We start from the raw sequence: 22894 nt of genomic DNA, 5'->3' as shown, positions 1-22894 counted from the left end.
AACAGCCCCTCCCCACCACCTCTGTTCTGGGTCTCTTGGTTTGGGCCAGGAACTGTCTCCAGCCCTCTGTCCACCTCCCCCTTGTCAGCAAGTCCCTGGTAACCCCTTGAGGAGAAAAACACTGGCAAACTCAGGAATACATCACTTTTATTTCCTGTTCTTAAAACCAGGGGTGAACGAACATAAGCATTTCCTAAGTACGAGGCAACAACTCAGAACCACCACACACACCCTCACCCACCCTGGGATCAGGAAAATGTCCTCTCTCTCCCTTGCCCCCGCTTCCTGTTTAACTTGGACTCTTCGCCGGAATGCAACTCTTCCCCAAAAAACATTTTAAAGCCATAAAGACGAGCAGGGGGCACCCTTTCCGGAGGGGGGTTGTCTGGCTCCGCCTTGCGGCCAGGTGGGGCCGCCTTCGAGCTCTCCCCGGCGACTTGTTCCAGAGCCAGGGGATGCAGTCTCTAACATACCCCCTTCCAACCCTGGTGCATGGAGCGTCCATGCCCCCATCTCGAAACGGCATCGTCAAACCCAACCAACAACACGAGAACTTGCTAACGTGGGGGCAGAACTAACCCAAACTCAGCCCCCTTGGCTGCTGAGGCCAGATTCCTCAGAGCTTTGCTCTCTCCCAGATACGCTCTCTTTCTTGGGAAGTGGGTGGGGAGGCTGGAGAGAGGCTGGGAAGCCCCGGCCTTCTCAGCGGCAGAACCGCTCCAGCACGCACTGGTGGGGGGGCGGGGAGGTCTCCGTGGACGAGAAGTATGGATGCACAAGGGCAGCCTTGGCTGAGATCCGCCGGCTGGGGTCGTACTGCAAGAGTTGCTGTGGAGGAAGGAGGAGGAAAGAGACTGAGCCTTGGTGTGGCCAGGCCCGAAGAGGAGTTACCCTCCAGGCCCCAGGGGGCGGGCCCCAAGCTCCGGAGCATCTGCCTTCAAACCAGAACCGTGTGTAACCACTATCTCCCGGCTCTCGAGCCAGTTCTGGCCGCTCCTGGAATCTGGGGACAAAGAACTAGTTCTAGGCCGGCCTGGGAAGTCATCCCCATCTCCTGCAGCCTAGAGGCTGAGTCCGTCTGTCCTCTTCCTACCTGAGGTTCCCAGGCCTCTGCCTACTTCTGGCTGAGACAGACGTCTCTCCGTGTATCAGGAAGGAGAGGGCCAAACCTGTCTCGGGAGCCTACGTGAGGGTGGGGCAGGAACTCAGAGTCCCTAAGCCCCAGCTAGGCTGTGGAAGGACCCTTTGCCCGGGAGTAGCCAGGATGGAGAGCTAAGAGCCTTGGCTGGAGGCATACGCCATCCTGCTGGCCTTGAGTTGGTAGACATTCACGGGTGTCTGGGAAGATGAAAATACTGCCCTGCCGCCTTCTGGCCCAACGCCAGATTAGAGACAGATGTGGCTCCGAGTCTTTGTGGGCAATGGGTGGCCTGCCTGAGGCCTTCTGGGCAGTCTGGCCTGGGCCAGCCCAACGGGTCAGGATGGTGCAACAAGAGAGGTGAGCTCAGACTGTGGCAGGGGCCCAGACAGCAAGGAACAGCCTCATGTGAAGAGCAACTGTTGTGGAGGGAGGCATGCTCCCTGCCTGCGAAAGCTTACAGAAAAACGGTAAGTGGGGCACCCGGGTGACTCAGTTAAGCGTCTGCCTTCGGCTCAGGCCATGATCCCAGGGTCCTGGGATCGAGCCTTGTGTCGGGCTCCCTGCTCTTCGTCACAGCATAAAAACAGAGCTAACCAGAAGAAAGTAGTTTTAAAAGGAAACATGAATGCTGGACTTAACAGGAGGTTGAACGATCAAGATGCACAGGGACAGAGACAAACTAGTTGTGTTCAGGGGTCAGAAAAGAGACCAGCTGGACTTAGGAGCTAGGGTGACACAAGGGGCTGGCTGACGAGGAGGCACTTCCGGTGGCCGCAGCAGCATGTCTTGCTCTCTGCTGCCTCCCACCTGTACCTACCATGAGCAAGTCCTTGCCCTCTGGTTCCAGACTGGGCACGATCTCCTCCAGCCCCTTCCTGGTCCACTTGGGGAAACTGCCCTTATAGTCAGGCAGCTGGGTGACCCCTGGCCACGTGGCTTCACTGGGTGTCCCCAGGGTCCGAAAGATTCGGAAGAGCTGGTCAATCTCAGAGTCGCCAGGAAACAGGGCTCTGCGGGTCACCTGAAATGAGGAAGAGGAGGTGTGGGATCCACGCCCTTGTCCTCCAGAATCCAATCCCAGATAAGCTATCCTTCCCAGGGCTGTGCTAAGAATCCCGGCCTTTTCTGGAATAAGGTTCGCTTCCTTAGTCCCGTAGCCCATCCCAAACACCCCCGAATCCACCTCCAACAGGAGAATCAGAGTCCCACTTGCACCCCAGCAGGACCCTGCCCGTGGCCCTGGCCTCCGTGGCCATGTTTGTCCCTCCCTCTACCATCTCGGCAAAGATGCAACCAATGCTCCAGACATCCACAGCTGTGGAATAGAACTTGCTGCCCAAGAGGATCTCAGGGGCACGATACCAGAGTGTCACCACCTGCGGGGACAAGAAAACCGTCATTCCGGGTGGCTGAGTGCTCAGGGCCTAGCCCTTTAGCGGCCTCCTCCTCCCCTTTGTGCTGCAGTACCTCGTGGGTGTAGGTGCGTAGGGGCACCCCAAAGGCTCGAGCCAGCCCGAAGTCAGCCAGCTTGATGGCACCCAACTCGTTGATGAGCAGATTCTGGGGCTTCAGGTCGCGGTGGATGACCCGATGAGAGTGGCAGAAATTCACCCCCTGCAGCAGCTGGTAGAGGTAGCTCTGCCGAGGTGAAGCGCAAGAAGGAGCTGGTTGAGCGGAAGCCGCGCTGGCCGAGCGGGGCCTTCCCGTCCTTCCCCGTCCTTCCCCGCCCTTCCTTCCCCGCCCTTCCTTCCCCGTCCTTCTCGCGCTACCTTGACCAGGCGCAGGGGCAGCTCGGAGGCTGCGGCCGAGTCCATGTACTTCTTCAGGTCCTGGCTGAGGAACTCAAACACCAGGTAAAGCTTCCTCTCACTATGCACCACGTCCAGCAGCCTGGCCGGGGGGACACCAGTCAGCACGCGGCTTCCAGCGGCACCGCGACAGGCCCCGCTTCCCCACGTCCTTCCCCAGCTCACCTGACGATGTTGGGGTGCTTAAGCTCTTTGAGCAGGGAGATCTCCCTGATGGCCGTGCTTGGAACTCCCTCGGTTTCCCTGCAGGGCAGGAGCGGACAGCAGTGGCGGCAGCGACCCGGGAGGGGTGCGTCTGCCCCGGGGGAGGCACCCGTGAGGTCCGTGTTCCTAAGAACGGCCTGGCCCCCCAGAGACGGGGCACTGTGCTCCCCAGCACCTCCTGACACCACCCAGGGCCCTGGGCAAAGCGTGGCCGGAATGCGGACGTGAGGGCCGCCCGGGCGCCCTCAGACGTGGAGGTGAGGGGCAGGGGCCCCCCCCCGGGGCGGGGTGTCTCGGGGGCCGCGGCGGCACTCACAGATCCAGCCTGATCTTCTTGAGGGCCACGAGCTGCCCTGTCTCCTTGTTCTTGGCCTTATACACCACCCCATAGGTGCCCTCTCCGATCTTCTCCACCTTCTGGAACACATCCATAGCCGCAGAGCTGCCCAGGAAACAGAGGGCGCCTGGGGCATTCACCGCCACACCCAGCACCCCCGCCGCCCCTCCGGCCCCCACAGAACACCCTGCCCAGCCGCCCCCCGGGCCCAGGCCCGCCTCTGCGCCCCCCCAACCCCAGGAGCCCGCCCGGCCCAGGCAGGAAGGTGCCCCAGCTACGGAGCGCAGGAGGGCCCAAACTTCTCAGCAGAGCCCCTGCCTCGGCCCAGGCTCTGGGGGGTGAAGGCTACCCGGAAGGGCAGCCTGGGGGGGCTGGAGTCAGCCCCAGGGCAGAAGTCAGGGGTTGGGAAGGGTTTCTGGAGCCACACTCCTGCCCTAGGCCGCACGGCCAGGGTGAGGGGCTGGGCCCCAACTGTCTGGGACGCTCGGCCTCCTCTGAGGGCAGAACTTCGGTGGGGGCAGCCCCCCTGCATCCTGAGCCCACCACCCCGGCCCTGGGGGCCCCTAACACCCCTCCCACAAACCCCAGCCCAGAATTCACCAGAAACCCTGCGCTCCTGGGGCCTCACTGCCGGCAGGCTGCCTGCTCCGCGGCTCCCCCTCCTGGCCCCCTCCGGCGCTGCACCACGTGCACACAACGCAAGGTCTCCCCCACTGGGGCCTTTATTCATGAGGACCTTCCAGAACCCTCCATATTCCCCCTCGAGGCTCAGGTCCCAGCACCCCACAGCTCAGCCTCCAGCAGGCTCCTAGCATGGGGGGGGAGGTGTCCAGAACAATCCAAATTAGCAACCCTTCCGCTTCGGTCCAGCTCCAGAAAAAGGCTGTCACTCTGGGGAAGGTCCTGCATCTTCTCTGCTCAGGCATCTCCAGTGGGCTTGGCCTCAAGAGCAGGCTGGGGGGGGACGGTTGCCAGGAACTGCCATTTGCTCCTGGCCGTTGTCCCTCTCTTGCTGGTACCTCCTCTGCTCCCGGACGGCTTGTTCCAACAAGGGGAGATTCATTCCTTCCACACAGGTCAGCACCCGGGCCTTCACCACGGAGCCTCCATCTGAAAGACACAAGCACGAGGCACTAGCAGTGACTGACCCCCGTGTCAGCAACACACCCCACGGACGCCTTCCAGCTGTTTCCCCCGGACTCACTCTCAGGATGAGTTTGAAGGATGGCATTCGGACACTGGTAATCTTTCTCTACTTGGGCTTCAAAACGGTGGGCCTGCCGCACGCTATCCCCACACGTGTCTGGAGCTTAGGGGAGAGCCTGAAAATCCCACTTCTCCATGGAGGAAGGGCCAGATAGATGTCCCCTCTAACGTCCGTCCTTTGTCATCTTAATTCCCGCCACCTTCCCTGCCCCAAGTGCCCAGGGTTGAGGAGGGGTCGCAATCACCATCCCAGTTCTCCATTTGTACTAAGGGAAGGGCCTCCTTGGCATACTGGGCCCCACTGGCATTGAAAATTGGGGCAAAGAGAACCCCATAATTAGTAAATCCAAGGGGGGCGTTTGGCCTTGTAGAGGTAAGTCATCCCACCCTGGACGAGGGGCTGGGAGGTGCTTCTAACACACTGCTGTGTTGACCTGATGGAAATATCTGTCAACGTGCAGGTGACATCAAGCAGGAGAGACATCTGGGCCTGCCCTAACAGGTTTTTTGTTTTTTTGTGTTTTTTTTAAGTAGGCTCCACGTGAGTTGAGAGAACAACCCCGAGATCAAGAGTCAGATGCTCGACCAACTGAGCCACCCAGGAGCCCCGTTTTTTAAATTTTGTTCATCCATGTTCTTTATGCTCTCTGGTCACTTCAACAAACATAATCAGTGTTCTAGGACATCCTGTTTCCTTTGATGCGGTTTTGAGATACAGCCTCTCTGGTTAGATAGGTCATGCCTTGCCTTCCTCCTAGTCTAGACCACTTTCTTTCTTCTTTTCCTTGTTTCTTTCCTTCCTTTCCTTTCCTTCCTTCCTTCCTTCCTTCCTTTTCTTCCTACCTCCCTCCCTCCTACTCTTTCTTTTTTTAAGTAGGCTCTACACCCAATGTGGGGCTTGACCCTGGCATGGGGCTCAATTTCATGACCTGAGCCGAAACCAAGAGGCAGATGCTTAACTGACTAAGCCACCCAGGCACCCTGCACAGAACTTTCCTTACATGATGCCTATCAGCTCTTTCCTCCCATCAGCCTGGGGAAACCCGCCCTCCTAGATTTATATTGAGGAACATGTTGTTTCTCCCTGTGAATGAAAAATATTATTAAACATGGAAGTGACCTTAAGAAATATGATTATCACAAGGGACAAACTGGGCAATTCTTTTTTTTTTTTTTAAAGATTTTATTTATTTATTTGAGAGAGAGAGAATGAGAAACAAAGAGCATGAGAGGGGGGAGGGTCAGAGGGAGAAGCAGACTCCCCGCCGAGCAGGGAGCCCGACGCGGGACTCGAGCCCGGGACTCCAGGATCATGACCTGAGCCGAAGGCAGTCGCTTAACCGACTGAGCCACCCAGGCGCCCAAACTGGGCAATTCTGTCAGTCCATCTGCAGGTCCTTGTAACTGGGATACAAGAACAGTGTTTGAAGAAATAACTGCAGGGAGGGGAGAAGAGAGTCTACGGACAAGATGGCTAGAGAGTCCTTCAGGGGAATTTTTTTCAAGCTTAACGAATCCAGAGCAACAGAGGGACTGAATGCCAAGGGCAGTGGGAATGCAGTGGGTGGAGGCATGGGTAGGAGAGAGGGAAGGGCTGATGGAAAGAACAGACCTCTTAGGATGTGTGTCCGAGCAGGGAAGGAGGGTCATAGCGAGGTAGGGATACACAGCAGAAAATGATGACACTGTTATTATTTTAATATAGAAGAAGCTTGAGTGATTTATACGCTGAGAGGGAAGAGGCAGTGCTAACAGGTTAAGGACTCAGTTGAGAGGGCCAAGTCCCCGTGGGAGGACAGCCATGAGTCACGCCGCAGGGAAGATGGGCGTTTCCTCCTCCCAGACGGGAAGAAAGGGGCCACTGGCGCGTGTGGACACGGGTAATTTTAGGAGGGGCTCTTGCTGTGGCCTCTGTTGGACCTGGGACTTAGGAGGTGAGGCAGTCTACTGAAAGGGGCGAGGAGGTGATGAAGTAGGGGTCTCCTGTGACAGGCGAGTGACGCATGGTGGGAGGGGGTGGACCAGGATGCGCACAAGTCCCTAGTGCAGGCAGTGGTGATGGAAGGCAAGGGCCGGAAACTTCCACCAGGAAAGGGGTTGCCATGGCAGCGAGGCCCGGCTGGAGCAGAGGAAAGTGAACAGGGGAGAAGGCAGGAGAAAAAGGAGCCCGAAGTGCACAGGTCCTGCGGGGCTGAAGAGCAGGGAGGTACCAGGAGTCAGGGCTGCAGTCCCAGGTGGCAGAGGCGTGGCCGTGGCTGTGGGAGGCAGAAGTGGGACAGAACCGGTTGGCCGCAGAGAAGAACAAAGGTGTGAACGGCAAACCCAAGCGGCTAGCAGGCTGCTGGCCCCACCTCCGGGCCCTGCGGCGTGTGTGACCGGGAAGGCTGACCAGGCTCTACATGGGGATGGGAGGGGAGCTGTGGTCCTGGGAAAGAGCCAGGTTTCAGGCAGATGAGGGCGTAAAAAGCGTTTCAGGGAGGAGCGAAGGTTCCAGAAGACACAACAGGAAGGCTTGTAAGGGCAGGGACCAGCTAGAAGAAAACCAGACAGGTAGGATTTATGGCGAGGGCTCAAGGGCAGCCTCTTGCTGTAGGCAAGGTCACCTACAGCCTGGGAATTCTCCTAGGAACTCCTAGGAAAGGCTGTGTCCCAACACCCCCACCCTGGGAGGGAGCCTTCAGGCTCTTGCTTGGTGCTCCAAGAACCTGTCAGAGCCAGTGGGTTTCTGGCAGGCATTTCTTCACCTTTTTGGTCTCCTCGGCTCTCTGTGTGCACAAATTTCGGGAAGGTGACTTTATTTTTCTTTTTAAGTTTTATTTATTTAATCTCTACACCCAACGTGGGGCTCGAATGCACGACCCCGAGATCAAGAATCACGTGCTCTTACGACTGAGCCGGCCAGGTGTCCCAGAAAGGTGACTTTAGGAGGCCTCTTGTCTGTCCTTAGAGTTGCTAACCTTGCCACCTGACAGATCTGTGTCTAGTTGATGTTTGTGTCCCCCTGGACTTAGGACCTGACCAGGACCAGACACATAGAGGTTTGAAAGCAGCCAGGCAGGAACATTGCAGACCAGGGATCAGCAGCCACCTCCACACTCAGCCCACACTCTGGCCCTTCCTCCTCATGGCTCTTTACTTCCGTGTGTCATTTTCAAACGATGAGCACGTCTTACTGAGAAATTAGAAATTTAGGGGGAAGGTTTTTCTTTCTTTTTTTTTTTAATTTTATTTATTTATTCATGAGAGACAGAGAGAGAGAGAGGCAGAGGGAGAAGCAGGCTCCCAAGGAGCAGGGAGCCCGATGCGGGACTCGATCCCAGGACCCTGAGATCATGACCTGAGCCGAAGGCAGACGCTTAACCATCTGAGCCACCCAGGCGCCCAGGGGGAAGTTTTTTCTTAAGAAAAAAAAAAACATACAGATTGTGATGAAAATAATGAGAAGCAGTCAAGTAGCCAGAGCCCAGGGAGAATGCTGCCTGACCCGAGGCTTGATCATTCAGGTTCAGGTTTGGGGGGCGGGGGCAAGGACACTTGAGAGTGTTGCTTGCTGCCTGTGCCTTTCAGGTGCGTCGGGGCTGATCCATCTGCTTCTACAGCGGGGCCTTTGGGGGAGGCCCAGGTGTTGCTGGCTGATCCCTGCTGTACGGCGTTCCTGCCGTGCTTTCGTGGACCTTTCGTGGACCGATGGGAGCAGCCAGTAGTAACGATCCTTGCCTGGATTCATTATTTTATCAGGACTTTTAAAGAAGTGCCTTTCGACATTTCCTGCATTTATGTACTGTGATTCTTCTCTCAAGAACATTTCCTCACCCACCGTGAGCCGTCCCTGAACTACAATCCATTCAGAAAAAGGCAGGGGAAAGAAGGTTTAATGCAACCAGGAGGAAGCAATCAGCCAATTCCAGACCCGAGCTCTCTAATAAATGGCATTAAAAAAAAAAAAAAAAAGGACAGAACTCTTACAGAGACTTGGGGTACGTAAGCCAAATGCAATAAATGGACTTTGGATCCTGATCAGAACTAACCCATTTTAAAAAGCCATGGAGGGGGGCGCCTGGGTGGCTCAGTTGGTTGGGCAACTGCCTTCGGCTCAGGTCATGATCCTGGAGTCCCGGGATCGAGTCCCGCATCGGGCTCCCTGCTCGGCAGGGAGTCTGCTTCTCCCTCTGACCCTCCTCCCTCTCATGCTCTCTGTCTCTCATTCTCTCTCTCTCAAATAAATAAATAAAAAATCTTAAAAAAAAAGCCATGGAGGGGAAGGGAGTGAACATGGACAAGGTATTAGATTATATCAAGGGACAGCTGTTTTGTTGGGGATGACGGTGGCAGTGGTTGAGGCATATGAGGTGTTTACGGGGAAATGAAATGTCAGATTTGCACCAAAAGACACCAGCAAAATATTTTTATCTGTATTTGCAGTCGGGCCTTAGCATCCTGGACACTGGGCTGTGGGCTCCCGGGAGCTCCAAGGATGCACTGAAGGGCTGGGGGTACAGGAGAAAGCCTCAGGTGACCTAGGCTATAGTCAAAGTGGAAATCATTTGTGCAAAGGCCGTTTGTACCCATTCCCACCCTCACTCCTGATGCCTCTCTCAAATCAGTAAGAGGGCAGGAATTCTGCGAGCTAGCTCAAAGGCTTAAGCCTGAATAAAGATGAACTTTTATTAAATCAAAGATAATTAAAGTAAGCACCATCTAATAACATTTTTTCTAGCACATTTCATCCAGAGTTAAAAACCACCATGACTTTTAGGAAGGAAGTTGGTGTTATAAGGTAAGAAATAAATGTTTGCATCCTCCAATAGAGCAATTCTACTTTTAGGAAACTATCCTGAAGAAATAATCAGAAAATGGGGCGCCTGGGTGGCTCAGTCGCTAAGCGTCTGTCTTCGGCTCAGGTCATGATTGCAGGGTCCTGGGATCGAGCCCCACATCAGGCTCCCTGCTCCGTGGGAAGCCTGCTTCTCCCTCTCCCACTCCCCCTGCTTGTGTTCCCCTGTCTCGCTATGTCTCTCTATGTCAAATAAATAAATAAAATCTTAAAAAAAAAAAATCAGAAAATGGACAAAGACAGTGCATGAGGATATTAACTGTAGCATTTTTAATATATATCGAGGTATACAGTTTTTTTTAATTTTTTACTTTTTTTTTTTTTTTAAGTAGGCTCCATGCCCAGCATGGAGCCCAATGCAGGGCTTGAACTCACGACCCTGAGATCAAGACCTGAGTTGAGATCAAGAGTCAGACACTTAACCAACTGAGCCACCCAGGCGCCCCAAAAGATACAATTTTTTTTTTAAAGGTTTTATTTATTTGACAGAGAGAGACACAGCGAGAGAGGGAACACAAGCAGGGGGAGTGGGAGAGGGAAAGGGAGAAGCAGGCTTCCTGCTGAGCAGGGAGCCCAGTGAGGGACTCGATCCCAGGACCCTGAGACCATAACCTGAGCCGAAGGCAGACGCTTAACAACTGAGCCACCCAGGCGCCCCAAAAGATACATTTTTTAAAACGTTTTTCCCCCTCTGGCTATAAAAGCAATACATCTTCATTGTAAAATGCTAACAGAAGTACAAAAAAATCCCACAGTCCCACCACCCAGAAATAACTGCTATTAACATTTTGGTGAATAATCTTTCAAACTTCTATGTATATAAAAAAATGTATATTAGGTGTGCCTGGCTGGCTCAGTCCACAGAGCATGCGGCTCTTGATCTTGGGGTTTTAAACTCAAGCCACACGTTGGGTGTAGAGATTACTTAAAAATAAAATCTTTAAAAAAAATGGGATCATACGATATATATTGTATTGTAAACTGCTTTTTCTTAGTAAGATATTGTGAACATCAGGGCACCTGGGTGGCTCAGCTGGTTGAGCATCCGACCTTGATTCGGCTCAGGTCATGATGTCAGAGTCATGGGATTGAGCCCTGCACTGGGCTCTGTGCTAGGCATGGAGACTGCTTGGGATTCTCCTCTCCTTCTGCCTCTCCCCGCTTCACCCCTGCTCACGCTCTCACGCGCTCTTTCTCAAAAGAAAATATTGTGCACATCTCTTCATGTCAACTGATAAAAATTTACAGCACCATTTTTAATGGCTGCACAATATCCTACTAACTGAATATACCATAATTCCTTTAACCAGTAAGTGCACAGTATATTTATAAGAGCAAAAAATGGAAACAATATAAATGTGCAATGGTCTTGTGAATTGATACACATCTAATCTATAAAAGAGTATATAGCCATAAAACATTACTACATCTACAAAAATTTTAAAAACATGGGGAAATGTTTATGATACAATATGAAGTCTAAATAACCACATACAACATTACATATGATATCAACCATGTAAAGGAAGACGACACAGGGATAGCCAGCAGAGAGAGGCAAAGAACTCATTCAAGTACCTAGGTTTTAAAAGCAACCTTCAACTCTTTTTTTTAAGATCTTATTCATCTATTTGAGATAGACAGTGAGAGAGAGAGAGCACAAGTGGGGTGGGGGAGCAGTGAGAGAGGGAGAAGACTCCCCGCCGAGCAGGGAGCCCGATGCAGGAACTTGATCTCAGGACTCCGGGATCATGACCTGAGCCGAAGGCAGACGCTTCACCGACTGAGCCACCCAGGCGCCCTGCAACCTTCAACTCTTGATGCCGGAGAGATTCTCCCAGGTTGATGGGATTCCTTCCCTTCTATTTCTCTTACCCTGACTTCCTGGCCTGTTATTCCAGCCCCATCCTCGCCTTGCCTTAGTTTTCTAATCTATGGAACAGCAACAATAAGACTCAGTTTAGGGCGCCTGGGTGGCTCAGTTGGTTAAGCGACTGCCTTCGGCTCAGGTCACGATCCTGGAGTCCCCGGATCGATTCCCGCATCGGGCTCCCTGCTCGGCAGGGAGTCTGCTTCTCCCTCTGACCCTCCCCCCTCTCATGTGCTCTCTCTCATTCTCTCTCTCTCAAATAAATAAATCTTAAAAAAAAAAAAAGACTCAGTTTAAAGACCTGGTGGGCAGGAGAGGGGGGAGTGGGGATGGGTTAGCCCGGTGATGGGTATTAAGGAGGGCACATACTGCAGGGAGCACTGGGTGTTATACGAAAACAATGGATCGTGCATCACCACATCAAAAACCAATGATGTATTGTATGGTGACTAACATAACGTAATAAAATTTAAAAAAATAAAAAAATAAAGACCTGGTGGGCAAATTCAAAAAGATGGAAGCAAACCGTGTAGTACCAGGCCTGGCATGTGGTGGGCCTTCAGAAATTAGTGATTTCTCTCTTCTCACACTTCCCTAGAGCAGGTCCACTGAGCCCGATCACATGTGTTTCCCATGAGTCCTTGAACTTGTGGGCTGATTTGGAAGGGAAGCTAGTCCTGTGGGAGACTCCTGTTGGGTCAGAAGCCAGGCCCAGTCCTAACCGAAGACTGCCCCACCCAGGACCGGGTGTGAAAAGGAAATGTGAAGCCATGGCTTACCCTGGTGCTCCAGCTCTCCAAGGACAAGGTACAGGGAGTCCTTCTGGGCTTGGAACGGCTCCACCAACTTGGTGCAGACCAGGATCTGGTGCTCATCAGATCCATGCTGAGCTCTCAGCGTCACTCGGGATTGGGTCATATCATAGAGGCACAGCCTGCAGGTCAGGGAAAGTGTGATCATTTTTGTCCAGAAAGAGAACAAACACAAAAAGCTCGAAAGGTTCTGGGAGGCCAATATACCCATGGGCCTCTGATCAGAGAAATAAAAATGGCAGCAACAAGTAAGAAAAATTGTTTCCAGTCTACATTATAAAGATATAAATTACATGCATTACAAGGCACCTGTTTATTTATTTTTTTTTTTAAAGATTTTATTTATTTATTTGACAGAGAGAGAGACAGCTAGAGAGGGAACACAAGCAGGGGGAGTGGGAGAGGGAGAAGCAGGCTTCCCGCCAAGCAGGGAGCCCGATGTGGGGCTTGATCCCAGGATCCTGGGATCATGACCTGAGCCGAAGGCAGACGCTTAACGACTGAGCCACCCAGGTGCCCCAAGGCACCTGTTTAGAGAGTGTTGACAAAAGTATACACTGATGTAACCAGCACCCCGATTAAGATGTGGCCCATTCCCATCACCCCAAAAGTTCCCTTGTGCCACTACTCTGAAGTCAATCTCCCCATCTCCCACGCCAGGCAACCACTGATCTGCTTTTGGTCCCTACAGGTGTATTTTCCTACTCAAGCACCTCATATAAATAGGATCACAACAGCATGTATTCTTTTGTGCCTAGCTTCTTTCACTCAGCGTGATGGTTTCGAGATTCATTTGTGCTGTTGGATAAATCAGTGGTTTATTCCTTCTATTGTTCAACAGCACTCTGTTGAAATTATTATTATTATTTTTTAATATTTTATTTATTTGACAGAGAGAGACACAGCGAGAGAGGGAACGCAAGCAGGGGGAGTGGGAGAGGGAGAAGCAGGCCTCCCGCCGGAGGAGGGAGAGAGGGAACACACACACTCGCTGTGCTCCCACTCCGTTTGTGTTCCCTCTCTCGCTGTCTCTCTCTGTCAAATAAATAAAATCTTTAAAAAAAATGATTTTATTTATTTACTTGAGAGAGAGAGCATGAGCAGGGGGAGTGGCAGAGGCAGAGGGAGAAGCAGACTCCCTGCCGAGCAGGGAGCCCGACGCGGGGCTCGATCCTAGGACCCTGGGACCATGACCTGAGCCAAATGGCAGACGCTTAACTGACTGAACCACCCAGGTGCCCTCGTTGTGGCTTTAATTTGCATTTCCCTGTGACTAATGATGTTGAGCATCTTTTCATGTGCTTATTATCCATTTGTGTATATATATATATCTTTTTGGCATATGCAAAATTGTTTACTTTCTGTATGACCGCTAAGTGTTATGTATATCCTCTCTTGTGAAGTGTCTATTCAAGTCTTTGCCCTCCTCCTTTTTAACATTCTGTAACATATGCTTTTCCCCTCTGGTTCTACTTAGGTACAACTGAAATATAATAAACTATACATATTTAAGGTACACACTTTGACATTTGAAATTTTATACACTTGAGCAACTGTCTGCACAATCAATAATGAACACATCATTTCATCACCCTGAAAAGTTCCCTCTTGCATTTTCATATTCCTCCAACACACCACAGCCAGGCAATCCTTGCAGGCAACTGGCCTGCTCTTTTTTCACTACAGATTTTTTTTGCATTTTCTAAACTTTTACATAAATGGAACCATACAACATCTAATTTTTTTTTTGGCCTGATTTCTTTCTTTCTTTTTTTTTTAACGATTTTATTTTTTTAAAGTAATCTCTACACCCAACACGCAGCTTGAACTCACAACCCTGAGATCGAGAGTCACATGTTCTACTGACTGAGCCACCCAGGTGCCCCATCAACAGTCTTTTTAAATTCAGCCACTCTAGTGGGCATATAGGAGTACCTCATTGTAGTTTTAATTTGCATTTCCCTAATGATACTATATATATGTGGTGTGAACACACACCCATCCACATATTCATGGACATCCATACATGAGCGTGTCTAAATTAATCACCAAAAGGTTAGCAACGGCTGTCCAGAGAGAGGGATTATGGGTGATTTTCACTTGCTTTCTTTACACTTTTATGGATTGTCTACTTTTTTCCAGTGAAAACATATTAATGTTTTAGCACTTAAAAAATAAGTTGAAAAGGGACGCCCTGGCTGGCTCAGTCAGGGGTGCGTGCGACTCTTGATCTTGGGGTCATGAGTTTAAGCCCCATGTTGGGTGTAGAAATTACTTGAATAAATAAAACTTCAAAAATTAAAAAAAAAACTAGACAAACTTATAATAACACCATTTTAATTGTTTTTTTCTGGCGGGGGGGTGTGGGAGGCACTGAAACATCCCCCCACCCTATGAAAAAAACCATTCTCACCTGCCGAATGTTCTCAGTGTGCCCCCGTTGGGAACTTGGCCAGCACTGACTTCCCAAGGGAAATAATAGATCCCAGGTTTGGGCAGCATCTCAAATAGCTGGGCGGGATTTCTGAAGATTCCTGACAAGCCAAGCAGACCACAAGACTGAGATTAGCAGATACCCAAGACCAGCAACACCTGAAAGGCTAGTTCCAGTGGCACTTTAGTATTTAAAGATATTTAAGAGTGGGAGTTTAATATTTAAGAGTGGTAGTTTAATATTCAAAAAATTTTTTGATCGGTTATGCATTCACTAATTTATTTATTTATTTATTTGACAGAGAGAGACACAGCGAGAGAGGGAAGACAAGCAGGGGGAGTGGGAGAGGAAGAAGCTGAGCAAGGAGCCAGACGTGGGGCTTGATCCCAGGATCTTGGGATCACAACCCGAGCCGAAGGCAGACCCCCAACGACTGAGCCACCCAGGCGCCCCATTCACTAATTTAAAAAAGCAAAATGATATAACCTGGGAGATGCAGTCTGTTGGGTGTGGGAATCTTGGGTTTCGGCTTCGGTCATGATCTCGGGGGTGAGATCAAGCCCCGTGTCAGGTTCCTCGCTCTGCATGGAGTCTGCTTGAAACCTCTCTCTCTCTCCCTCTGCCCCACGAGCAACCCCCATGCATACGCACGCTTTCTCTCTCAAATAAATAAGTAAATCTTAAAACAAAAAAAAAAAACTACATGGAGAACTGTCATCCCACTCCTATCCCTCTGCAATCCAGTCCCACCCCGATCCCCCCGGAAGAGGGGTCTATAAAAGGACAGACAGTATCTCACCATCTCTGTCACAACTATTCAATGTTGCCGTAATAGCATGAAGACAGTCACAGACAATACACAGAGAAACGAGTGAGACTTGCTCCTTAAGCTTTATTTACAAAAACATGCAATGAGCTGGATCTGATCTGTGTTGAAGTTTGCCAACCCTGGCCCTTAAAGAAAATCATTTTTATTTATTTCTTATGTAACCTTCCAGGGTTTCATTATGCAAACAATAACAAAGATATTTATTTCCCCTCTATACTCTAAATTTTTTTTTTTTTTTTAAGATTTTATTTATTTGAGAGCGAGCACGAGCAGGGGTGGGGGAGGGACAGACGGAGAGAATCTCAAGGAGACTCCACACCCATCACACAGCGTGCAGCCAGACTCGGGGCTCAGTCTCATGACCCTGAAATCATGACCTGAGCCAAAATCAAGAGTAGGATGTTTAACCGACTAAGCCACCAGGTGCCTAACCCCTTCCCTCTATACTATATATGCTGTTCTGTATTTTGATTTTTTTCACCTAATGTATTTTTTTAAGATTTTATTTACTTAGAGAGAGAGAGAAAGAGAGCGAGAGCACAAGCAGGGGGAGTGGCAGAGAGAGAAGCAGGCTCCCTGCTGAGCAAGGAGCCCGATGTGGGACTCGATCCAGGACTGGGGATCATGACCTGAGCTGAAGGCAGATGCTTAACCAACTGAGCCACCCAGATGTCCCAATATATTTTGACATTCTTTCATAATTGTACATAAAGTGAGTTTTCCTTTTTTTTTTTAGTAGGCTCCACACCCATCGCAGAGCTCAGGGGGGGCCTGAACCAATGACCCTGAGATCAAGACCGGAGCTGAGATCAAGAGCTGGACGCCCAACTGACGGAGCCACCCAGATGCCCCTACAGGTTTGTTTTTTTAAATATAAATCTAAAACTATTCTAAAATAAAAAGGTTATTAAAAAAAAAATGAAGACCCCGGGGTGCCAGGGTGGCCCCCTTCCGTTTGGGTTTCTCTGATGTTTTTCTCATGGTTAGACTAGGGTTATGAGTTTTGTTAGTAATTTTAAGAAGAGAAAACATTGGTTTAATAAGTCATGTGATAATAATGCAAAGGACACTTGGCAGGCTTTTTAAGATAAGGCATCGTATGCACTCATATGGCAGGATCGCCAAGATAGACCATCAGGGAAAAAGGTAAGGAGCAGGCATGTACATAAAATATGTACATCTGTGTATGTGTGAAAGAACACTCCAGAACATGAGGATCCATGTGTAGAAAATGTTAGGGAAGTGGGGATTCAGGAATAATTATTCAGTGACAAAGGAACCCTGGGGGCGCCTGGGTGGCTCAGATGGTTAAGCGTCTGCCTTCGGCTCAGGTCATGGTCCCAGGGTTCTGGGGTCGAGTCCCGCATCGGGCTCCCTGCTAGGCGGGGAGCCTGCTTCTCCCTCTGCCTCTGCCTCTCTCTCTCTCTCTCTGACTTTCATGAATAAATAAAATAAAACATTAAAAAAAAAAAAAAATGAACCCTGAAGGTGATAGGCTTCAACTGTTTAACAGGCTAAACCAAGGGAGACAGAAACACAGGAAATGTCAATGAAATCATCCCACGTAAGATCCTTGCAGAAGCCAGATGATACAGCTTTAGCACAGAAGCTTAATATTAGGGGAGCCCGGGTGGCTCAGCTGGTTAAGCGTCTGACTCTTGATCTCAGCCCAGGTCTTGATCTCAGGGTCGTGAGTTCAAGCACCACGTTGGGATCTGCACTGGGCATAAAGCCTACTTAATTAAAAAAAAAAAAAGGTAAAAGAAACTTAATGTTACCTAGAACCTTGAATAACAGGTGTTAGTACCCTCTAACGAAGTCATCAGGCACTGTCACTGGTCAATGTTCAAGGATCATTTCAAGTCAGAACAACAGCACAGGGCAAATGGCCAAGGCCTAGTCCTGTTGCCCTAAGTGCAGATGTTCTATATCCCTGCGACCAGGGAGCGGAGCCATTCCTGGACCCAGAAATGAGAGAGCCCCCAAATCATCTTTGGCATGAGAGAGAAGCAAAAAACAAAACAAAGCAAAACCAAAAATCAGCCAAGAGAAGGAAAAAAATGTATTGGTTCCTGTTTTGGGATAATGGGGACAATTCTGTCCCATCTAGCAAAAAGGTAAAAACTTAGACTCTTTTTTTATTTTTTTAAGATTTTATTTATTTATTTGACACAGAGAGAGAGATAGCGAGAGCAGGAACACAAGCAGGGGGAGTGGAAGAGCGAGAAGCAGGCTTCCTGCCGAGCAGGGAGCCTGATGTGGGACTCGATCCCAGGACCCTGGGATCATGACCTGAGCCGAAGGCAGACGCTTAACGACTGAGCCACCCAGGCGCCCTAGACTCTTTTTTTAAAAAGTAATTTTTCTAGGGGTACCTGGGTGGCTTAGTCGGTTAAGCGTCCGACTCGGCTTCTGCTCCGGTCATGTGTGATCTCAGGGTCCCAGGCTCGAGCCCTGCATTTGGCTCTGTGCTCAGTGGTGAGTCTACTTGAGGATTCTCTCCCTCTACCCCTCCCCCCACCCCCCTCCCCATCTAAAATAAATAAATCTTTTTTTTTTTAAGGTTTCTATTTATTCAACAGAGAGAGAGAGAGAGCACAAGTAGGCCGAGCGGCAGGCAGAGGGAGAGGGAGAAGCAGGCTCCCCGCCGAGCAGGGAGCCCGACGCGGGGCTCGATCCCAGGACCCTGGGATCATGACCCGAGCTGAAGGCAGCCGCTTAACCGACTGAGCCACCCAGGTGCCCCTAAAATAAATAAATCTTAAAATTTTTCTACTCTCAAGTACCACATATACTATAAACTAAGCTATAAATAACTATGTCATTAAATTTATTTTTATTTTTTATTTTATTCATACAGTAGAATTGACTCTTTGGAGGGGTATATGCTTTTGCAAATTTCAACCTCATTGATTTTTTTTCAAGTTTACTTATTTATTTAAGTAATCTCTATGCCCAACACAGGGCTCAAACCCACAACCCTGAGATCAAGAGTAGCATGCTCTTCTGACTGAACCAGCCAGGCGCCCCATCATTGATTATTCATTCATCCATTTCTTTATGTTTAAAGATTTTATTTATTATTTATTTGAGAGAGAAAGCGTGCAGGAGTGGGGTGAGGGGCAGAGGGAGAGGGAGAAGCAGACTCCCCGCTGAGCAGGGAGTCTGATTAAGGGTTCAATCCCAGGACCCTGAGATCATGACCTAAGCCAAAGGCAGACACCTGACTGACTGAGCCACCCAGGTACCCCAGTTTTTAATTTTATTTATTTTTTAAAGATTTATTTATTTTTGGGGGGGTGAAGGGCAGAGGGAGAGAATCATCAAGCAGACTCGCCGCTGAGTGCAGAGCCCTATGCAGGGCTCAATCCCACAACCCATTAGATTACGACCTGAGCTGAAACCAAGAGCCAGATGCCCATCCAACTGAGCCACCCAGGCGCCCCACCCCTGATTTTTTTTTTTTTCAAGCAAAAGTTGCTATGTGTTTATTAAGACATTTCTGTTAATTTCCTTAAGCGCAGCTGGCTCAGTAAATCATTATCCATATACCATCAGACATGCAAGAAAGTTTCTGAGAAGCTGTATCAAGGCTGGCTTTTCTTATGGCTTAGCCAGGTTTCCGTCTGAGTAATAATCTGTACTGTAGCGCTTTGCCCTTTCCATTCCCCAAGGCAAAACATCCACTGCTGGGAGAAAAATCCACAATATGAACAAGAGAAATAGGCTTCTTTTTTTAACGACTGGGAAATTTGAAAAATACCGTACAGGAAGGATGGGAAGGATGGTGACCCGATTTGACTGCTTCTTTCATTTTTTTCCGAAGCAATTGGTAAGATATCTATGGTAGGACTGAAGGTCAGAAAAGTAATACCTGTAAGTAAGTTCATGATAGCTTTTATCAGCTTTGGGTTTCTTTCTTGGAGATAAGAATCTTCATTGTAGGGGCACCTGGGTGGCTCAGTCATTAAGCATCTGCCTTCAGCTCGGGTCATGATCCAGCTCAGGTCATGATCCCAGGGTCCTGAGATTGAGCCCCGCATTGGGCTCCCTGCTCAGCGGGGAGTCTGCCTCTCCCTGTGCCCCACACCCACCGCTCATGCGTGCTCTCACTCTTGCTCTCAAAAATTAATAAATAAAATCTTTTAAAAAAATTCATATTGAGGGGCGCCTGGGTGGCTCAGTTGGTTAAGCGACTGCCTTCGGCTCAGGTCATGATCCTGGAGTCCCGGGATCGAGTCCCGCATCGGGCTCCCTGCTCAGCGGGGAGTCTGCTTCTCCCTCTGACCCTCCTCCCTCTCGTGCTCTCTCTCATTCTCTCTCTCGCAAAAAAAAAAAAAAAAAAAAAAAAAATTCATATTGAATTTATGCACTTCACTCCCTCCACAGTCCAAGCTTTCATTAGCTTTGAAACTGGTCTGTTTCCACTATTTTCCTTCTATTGCTCACTCTTTTCAGAACAACCACAGTGATATTTTAAAATGGAAACTATGCCACAGGGAGTACTTTCTGCCGGAACCTCAAGTCTGAATCTAACAATGCCTCTAGATACAACCAACAGCTTACAGAAAATACAGAAACCAAGGAACAAATCAAAGACATCACAGAGATGGTAAAATCCAGATTGTGGGAAATTCAATGCGAAAAATGACCTACCTTTTTCTTCTGTTTCTTTCTTTCTTTTTTTTTAAGGTCACACTAGGTGTGACCCTGAGATCAAGACCTAAGCCACCCAGGTGCCACTTGACCTAGCTTTTTCAACAAATAAGTTGAAGAAAAAAATTGTACAGTGGAAACCTATACATTAAAAGAGACTTAAGATTCTTATCAACCAACTGCAATGTGCAGAATTTGTTTGGACCCTGATTTGAACTAACTAACCGTAGGCAATTTTTTATGAAACATTTGAATATTGACTGTAATGACCACAAGACATTTTTGTTAATATTTCCAATTGTGATAATGGTTTTGGGATTGTGTTAAAAATAGTTTAAAGATACATACTAAAAGTCTTTATGGATATGATATCCGATTTGCTTTAAGTTAACATGGAGGGGAATTGGGTGAAGGTACAGTGGATAATTATTGGACCTGGGTGAAAAGTAGATGTTTATTGTATTATTCCTTCTACCTTTGTACACGTTTGAACAGTTCCACAATTAATATTTAAAAATGTAAATCAGGTCACAAAACCCCACTGAAAATCAATTGAAGCCTTCCTATTATAAATTCCTATTAAAATTTAAAGTCTTTGTGTTGGCCCACAGTGCCACATGGGGTCTGCACCTGGCCTACCTCTCGGCTCTGACGTTTGCCATCACACTTCCTCTAGCTCTCGCTCACCCTCAGGACCTGCATACTTGCTCTTCCTCAGACTTGAGCAGTCTTCCCCAGACCTTCACATAACTGGTTCTCTTTCCCTATTTAGGTCTCAGTTCATCCTCCGACTCCTCAGCAAGGCCTTCCCTGTCCACCCTATTTAAATTAGCATTCTCCACCACCCCCAGTCCCTCTATCCCCTTAGCTTGATTTATTTTCTTCATTGTAGTTTACTAAGTAATAGAATTTCAGAGTGTGATTTGTTTACTTCTTTAATGCCTCTGTCTCCCACTAGATTATCAGCTCCATGAGGGCATTATTCCTCACAGTATCCCCTGTGCCTAAAACCGTGTCTGGGCATTATGAAATATTTATTGAATAGAATGTATTCATGAAGATCATCTACCCCCACACTCGACCTGGGCACAGAGAACCCAAACCACATCTTACTGCCTACATTAACAGAACTTTGTGGTCCTCTACCTTCATTAGCATTTTTTTTTTTCACTCTTCTTGACTGTCCAGCCCAGGCGAATGGTTTAACCATTAACACCCAGTTTGCCTTCTGAGGTTATCTGAATTCCCTCGCCTTGATGTTTCCACCAATTTTCTACTGTTGTACAGGGGTTCTTACCCAGTCCTGAAATGAAAGACATGCCTTAGACTAAACTTCCAACTCTCAATAAATTCTGGGCTTACCTTCTCCTAGACACTGCCAAAGGTTTGCCAAGTAGTGTTTGTCCTTACCTGAGTAAGCGATCACCTCACCTTCGTCTTATGATGTTGTGTTGTGGTATCTGGAGAGGGGGCTTTTGACAAGAGGACTACAATCCAAACACAGCAGCCAAACTAAGTATTTTAACGCCGGGGAGCATTAAAAACATGATCAGTAACAGTGCCTTGCCCTGATATATTGGAGTTTGGGGCAAAAGGAAAAATCAGTAATAATGATCTTGTCTTTATTAATCCTGATTAGTGCTCCCTTAAATTATATCGGAGGTGAATGCCTCATTTACCTTACCGTATTCCCGGTACTGTTACTAAAAACTGATGCAATAAATAACATCAAAAAAAAATCTGTGGATTTTTTATGTGGATTCATATGTTGTTTGAAGTTATAAGGGTATATTAGGGAGAGATAAAGGAGATGGTGTAGTGTGCTCTATCTTCATTAAGTATTAAGTCAAAAGGTAACTAAAGCAAGAGCTAGCATGTATTTTATGTAATCAGAATTAAAAACACAACTGGTTAAAAGTGGCTGCCTCTGAGGATGGGGAGCTCTTGCTTTTTATTACAAATTCTCCGATACTAGGTTTCCTAAACATGGACATCTATTACTTTGACGACGACGGTGGTGATAACTGTGAAAGCAAAAAAAGTCTGGATTCCAAGACTTCTAAACGGCCAGCTCGGCCACATTCTGGTCCACACCCACCCCATTAATGGGGAGGAGGGCCCGCAATCCCACACCCAGCTCCCCGAAGCCAATGCTTCTGGCAGCAAGGATGCCATTATCTGAACAAAAGATTACTGGAGGCCTCTTCCCCGGCGACTTTCGTCCTCCTCCTTTTTTTCTCCAATTTGGGAGGGTCTGGGGAAACCCTACGACAACCCTCCCCAGCAGCGCCGCGTGGCCCAGAAGTTCAAACCACCCCACCCCCGGCCCCCACCAACGACCTTCAGCCCTCGGGAGGCCTCTGCAGGCGGACCCGGAAGCGGCGGGACCGACACGTCCCAAGGCGCAGGCGCAATCCTCCTCAGCCGCGTTGTCCCGCCCCTTCCCTACCTCCTCGCCAACCTGTCGGGGCGTCGCGGCGACCTCGGGTTGCCTCTTTCCGCCTCGCGCGATCGCGTGACGAGGGAGGGGCGGGTTACCAGGAGCGCCTGGCTTTCCTCCCTCCCCGCCCCCGGGGCAATTTCTTGACGGTCTTCCGGGGTTGCCTCCCCGGGGGGGCCGCTCTAGGACGCCCCTGGACGAGAGCGGAGGACTCGCCCGCCCCGCAGCCGCGTACGGTCACCACGCCCGCGCCGGCGCCGCTCCGCCTCCGCCGCGGTCGCTAGCGCGCCCACCGGCCGCGGTGAAGGAGAAGGGGCGGGCCG

General features: G+C 49.4%; 1 protein-coding gene across 5 annotated transcripts; it reads right to left on the bottom strand.

Annotated features, from left to right (window-relative positions):
* Nucleotides 1–165: 165 nt before the first annotated feature.
* On the bottom strand, nt 166–22887 carry CDK3 (cyclin dependent kinase 3). 5 transcript variants are annotated; one of them, XM_021680988.2, is made up of 11 exons: nt 22581–22887; nt 14626–14746; nt 12180–12334; nt 4510–4600; nt 3470–3595; nt 3115–3192; nt 2911–3031; nt 2609–2779; nt 2416–2517; nt 1959–2162; nt 166–828 (listed from the first exon to the last, which is right to left on the bottom strand). In XM_021680988.2, the coding sequence occupies exons 2-11, from the start codon at nt 14712–14714 to the stop codon at nt 703–705; spliced, it is 1263 nt and encodes a 420-aa protein (XP_021536663.1). In that variant the 5' UTR covers nt 14715–14746; nt 22581–22887; the 3' UTR covers nt 166–702. The 5 variants fall into 5 exon arrangements, with proteins under 5 accessions (XP_021536663.1, XP_021536664.1, XP_021536662.1 ...); XM_021680989.2 differs by having other exon boundaries at nt 22593–22887; XM_021680987.1 differs by lacking the exon at nt 22581–22887 and adding an exon at nt 21278–21407.
* Nucleotides 22888–22894: the final 7 nt, after the last annotated feature.

The sequence above is a fragment of the Neomonachus schauinslandi genome, chromosome 15 (assembly GCF_002201575.2).
Source record: "Neomonachus schauinslandi chromosome 15, ASM220157v2, whole genome shotgun sequence".
Lineage (NCBI taxonomy): Eukaryota > Metazoa > Chordata > Mammalia > Carnivora > Phocidae > Neomonachus > Neomonachus schauinslandi.
This window is presented reverse-complemented; position numbering and strand designations above follow the sequence as displayed.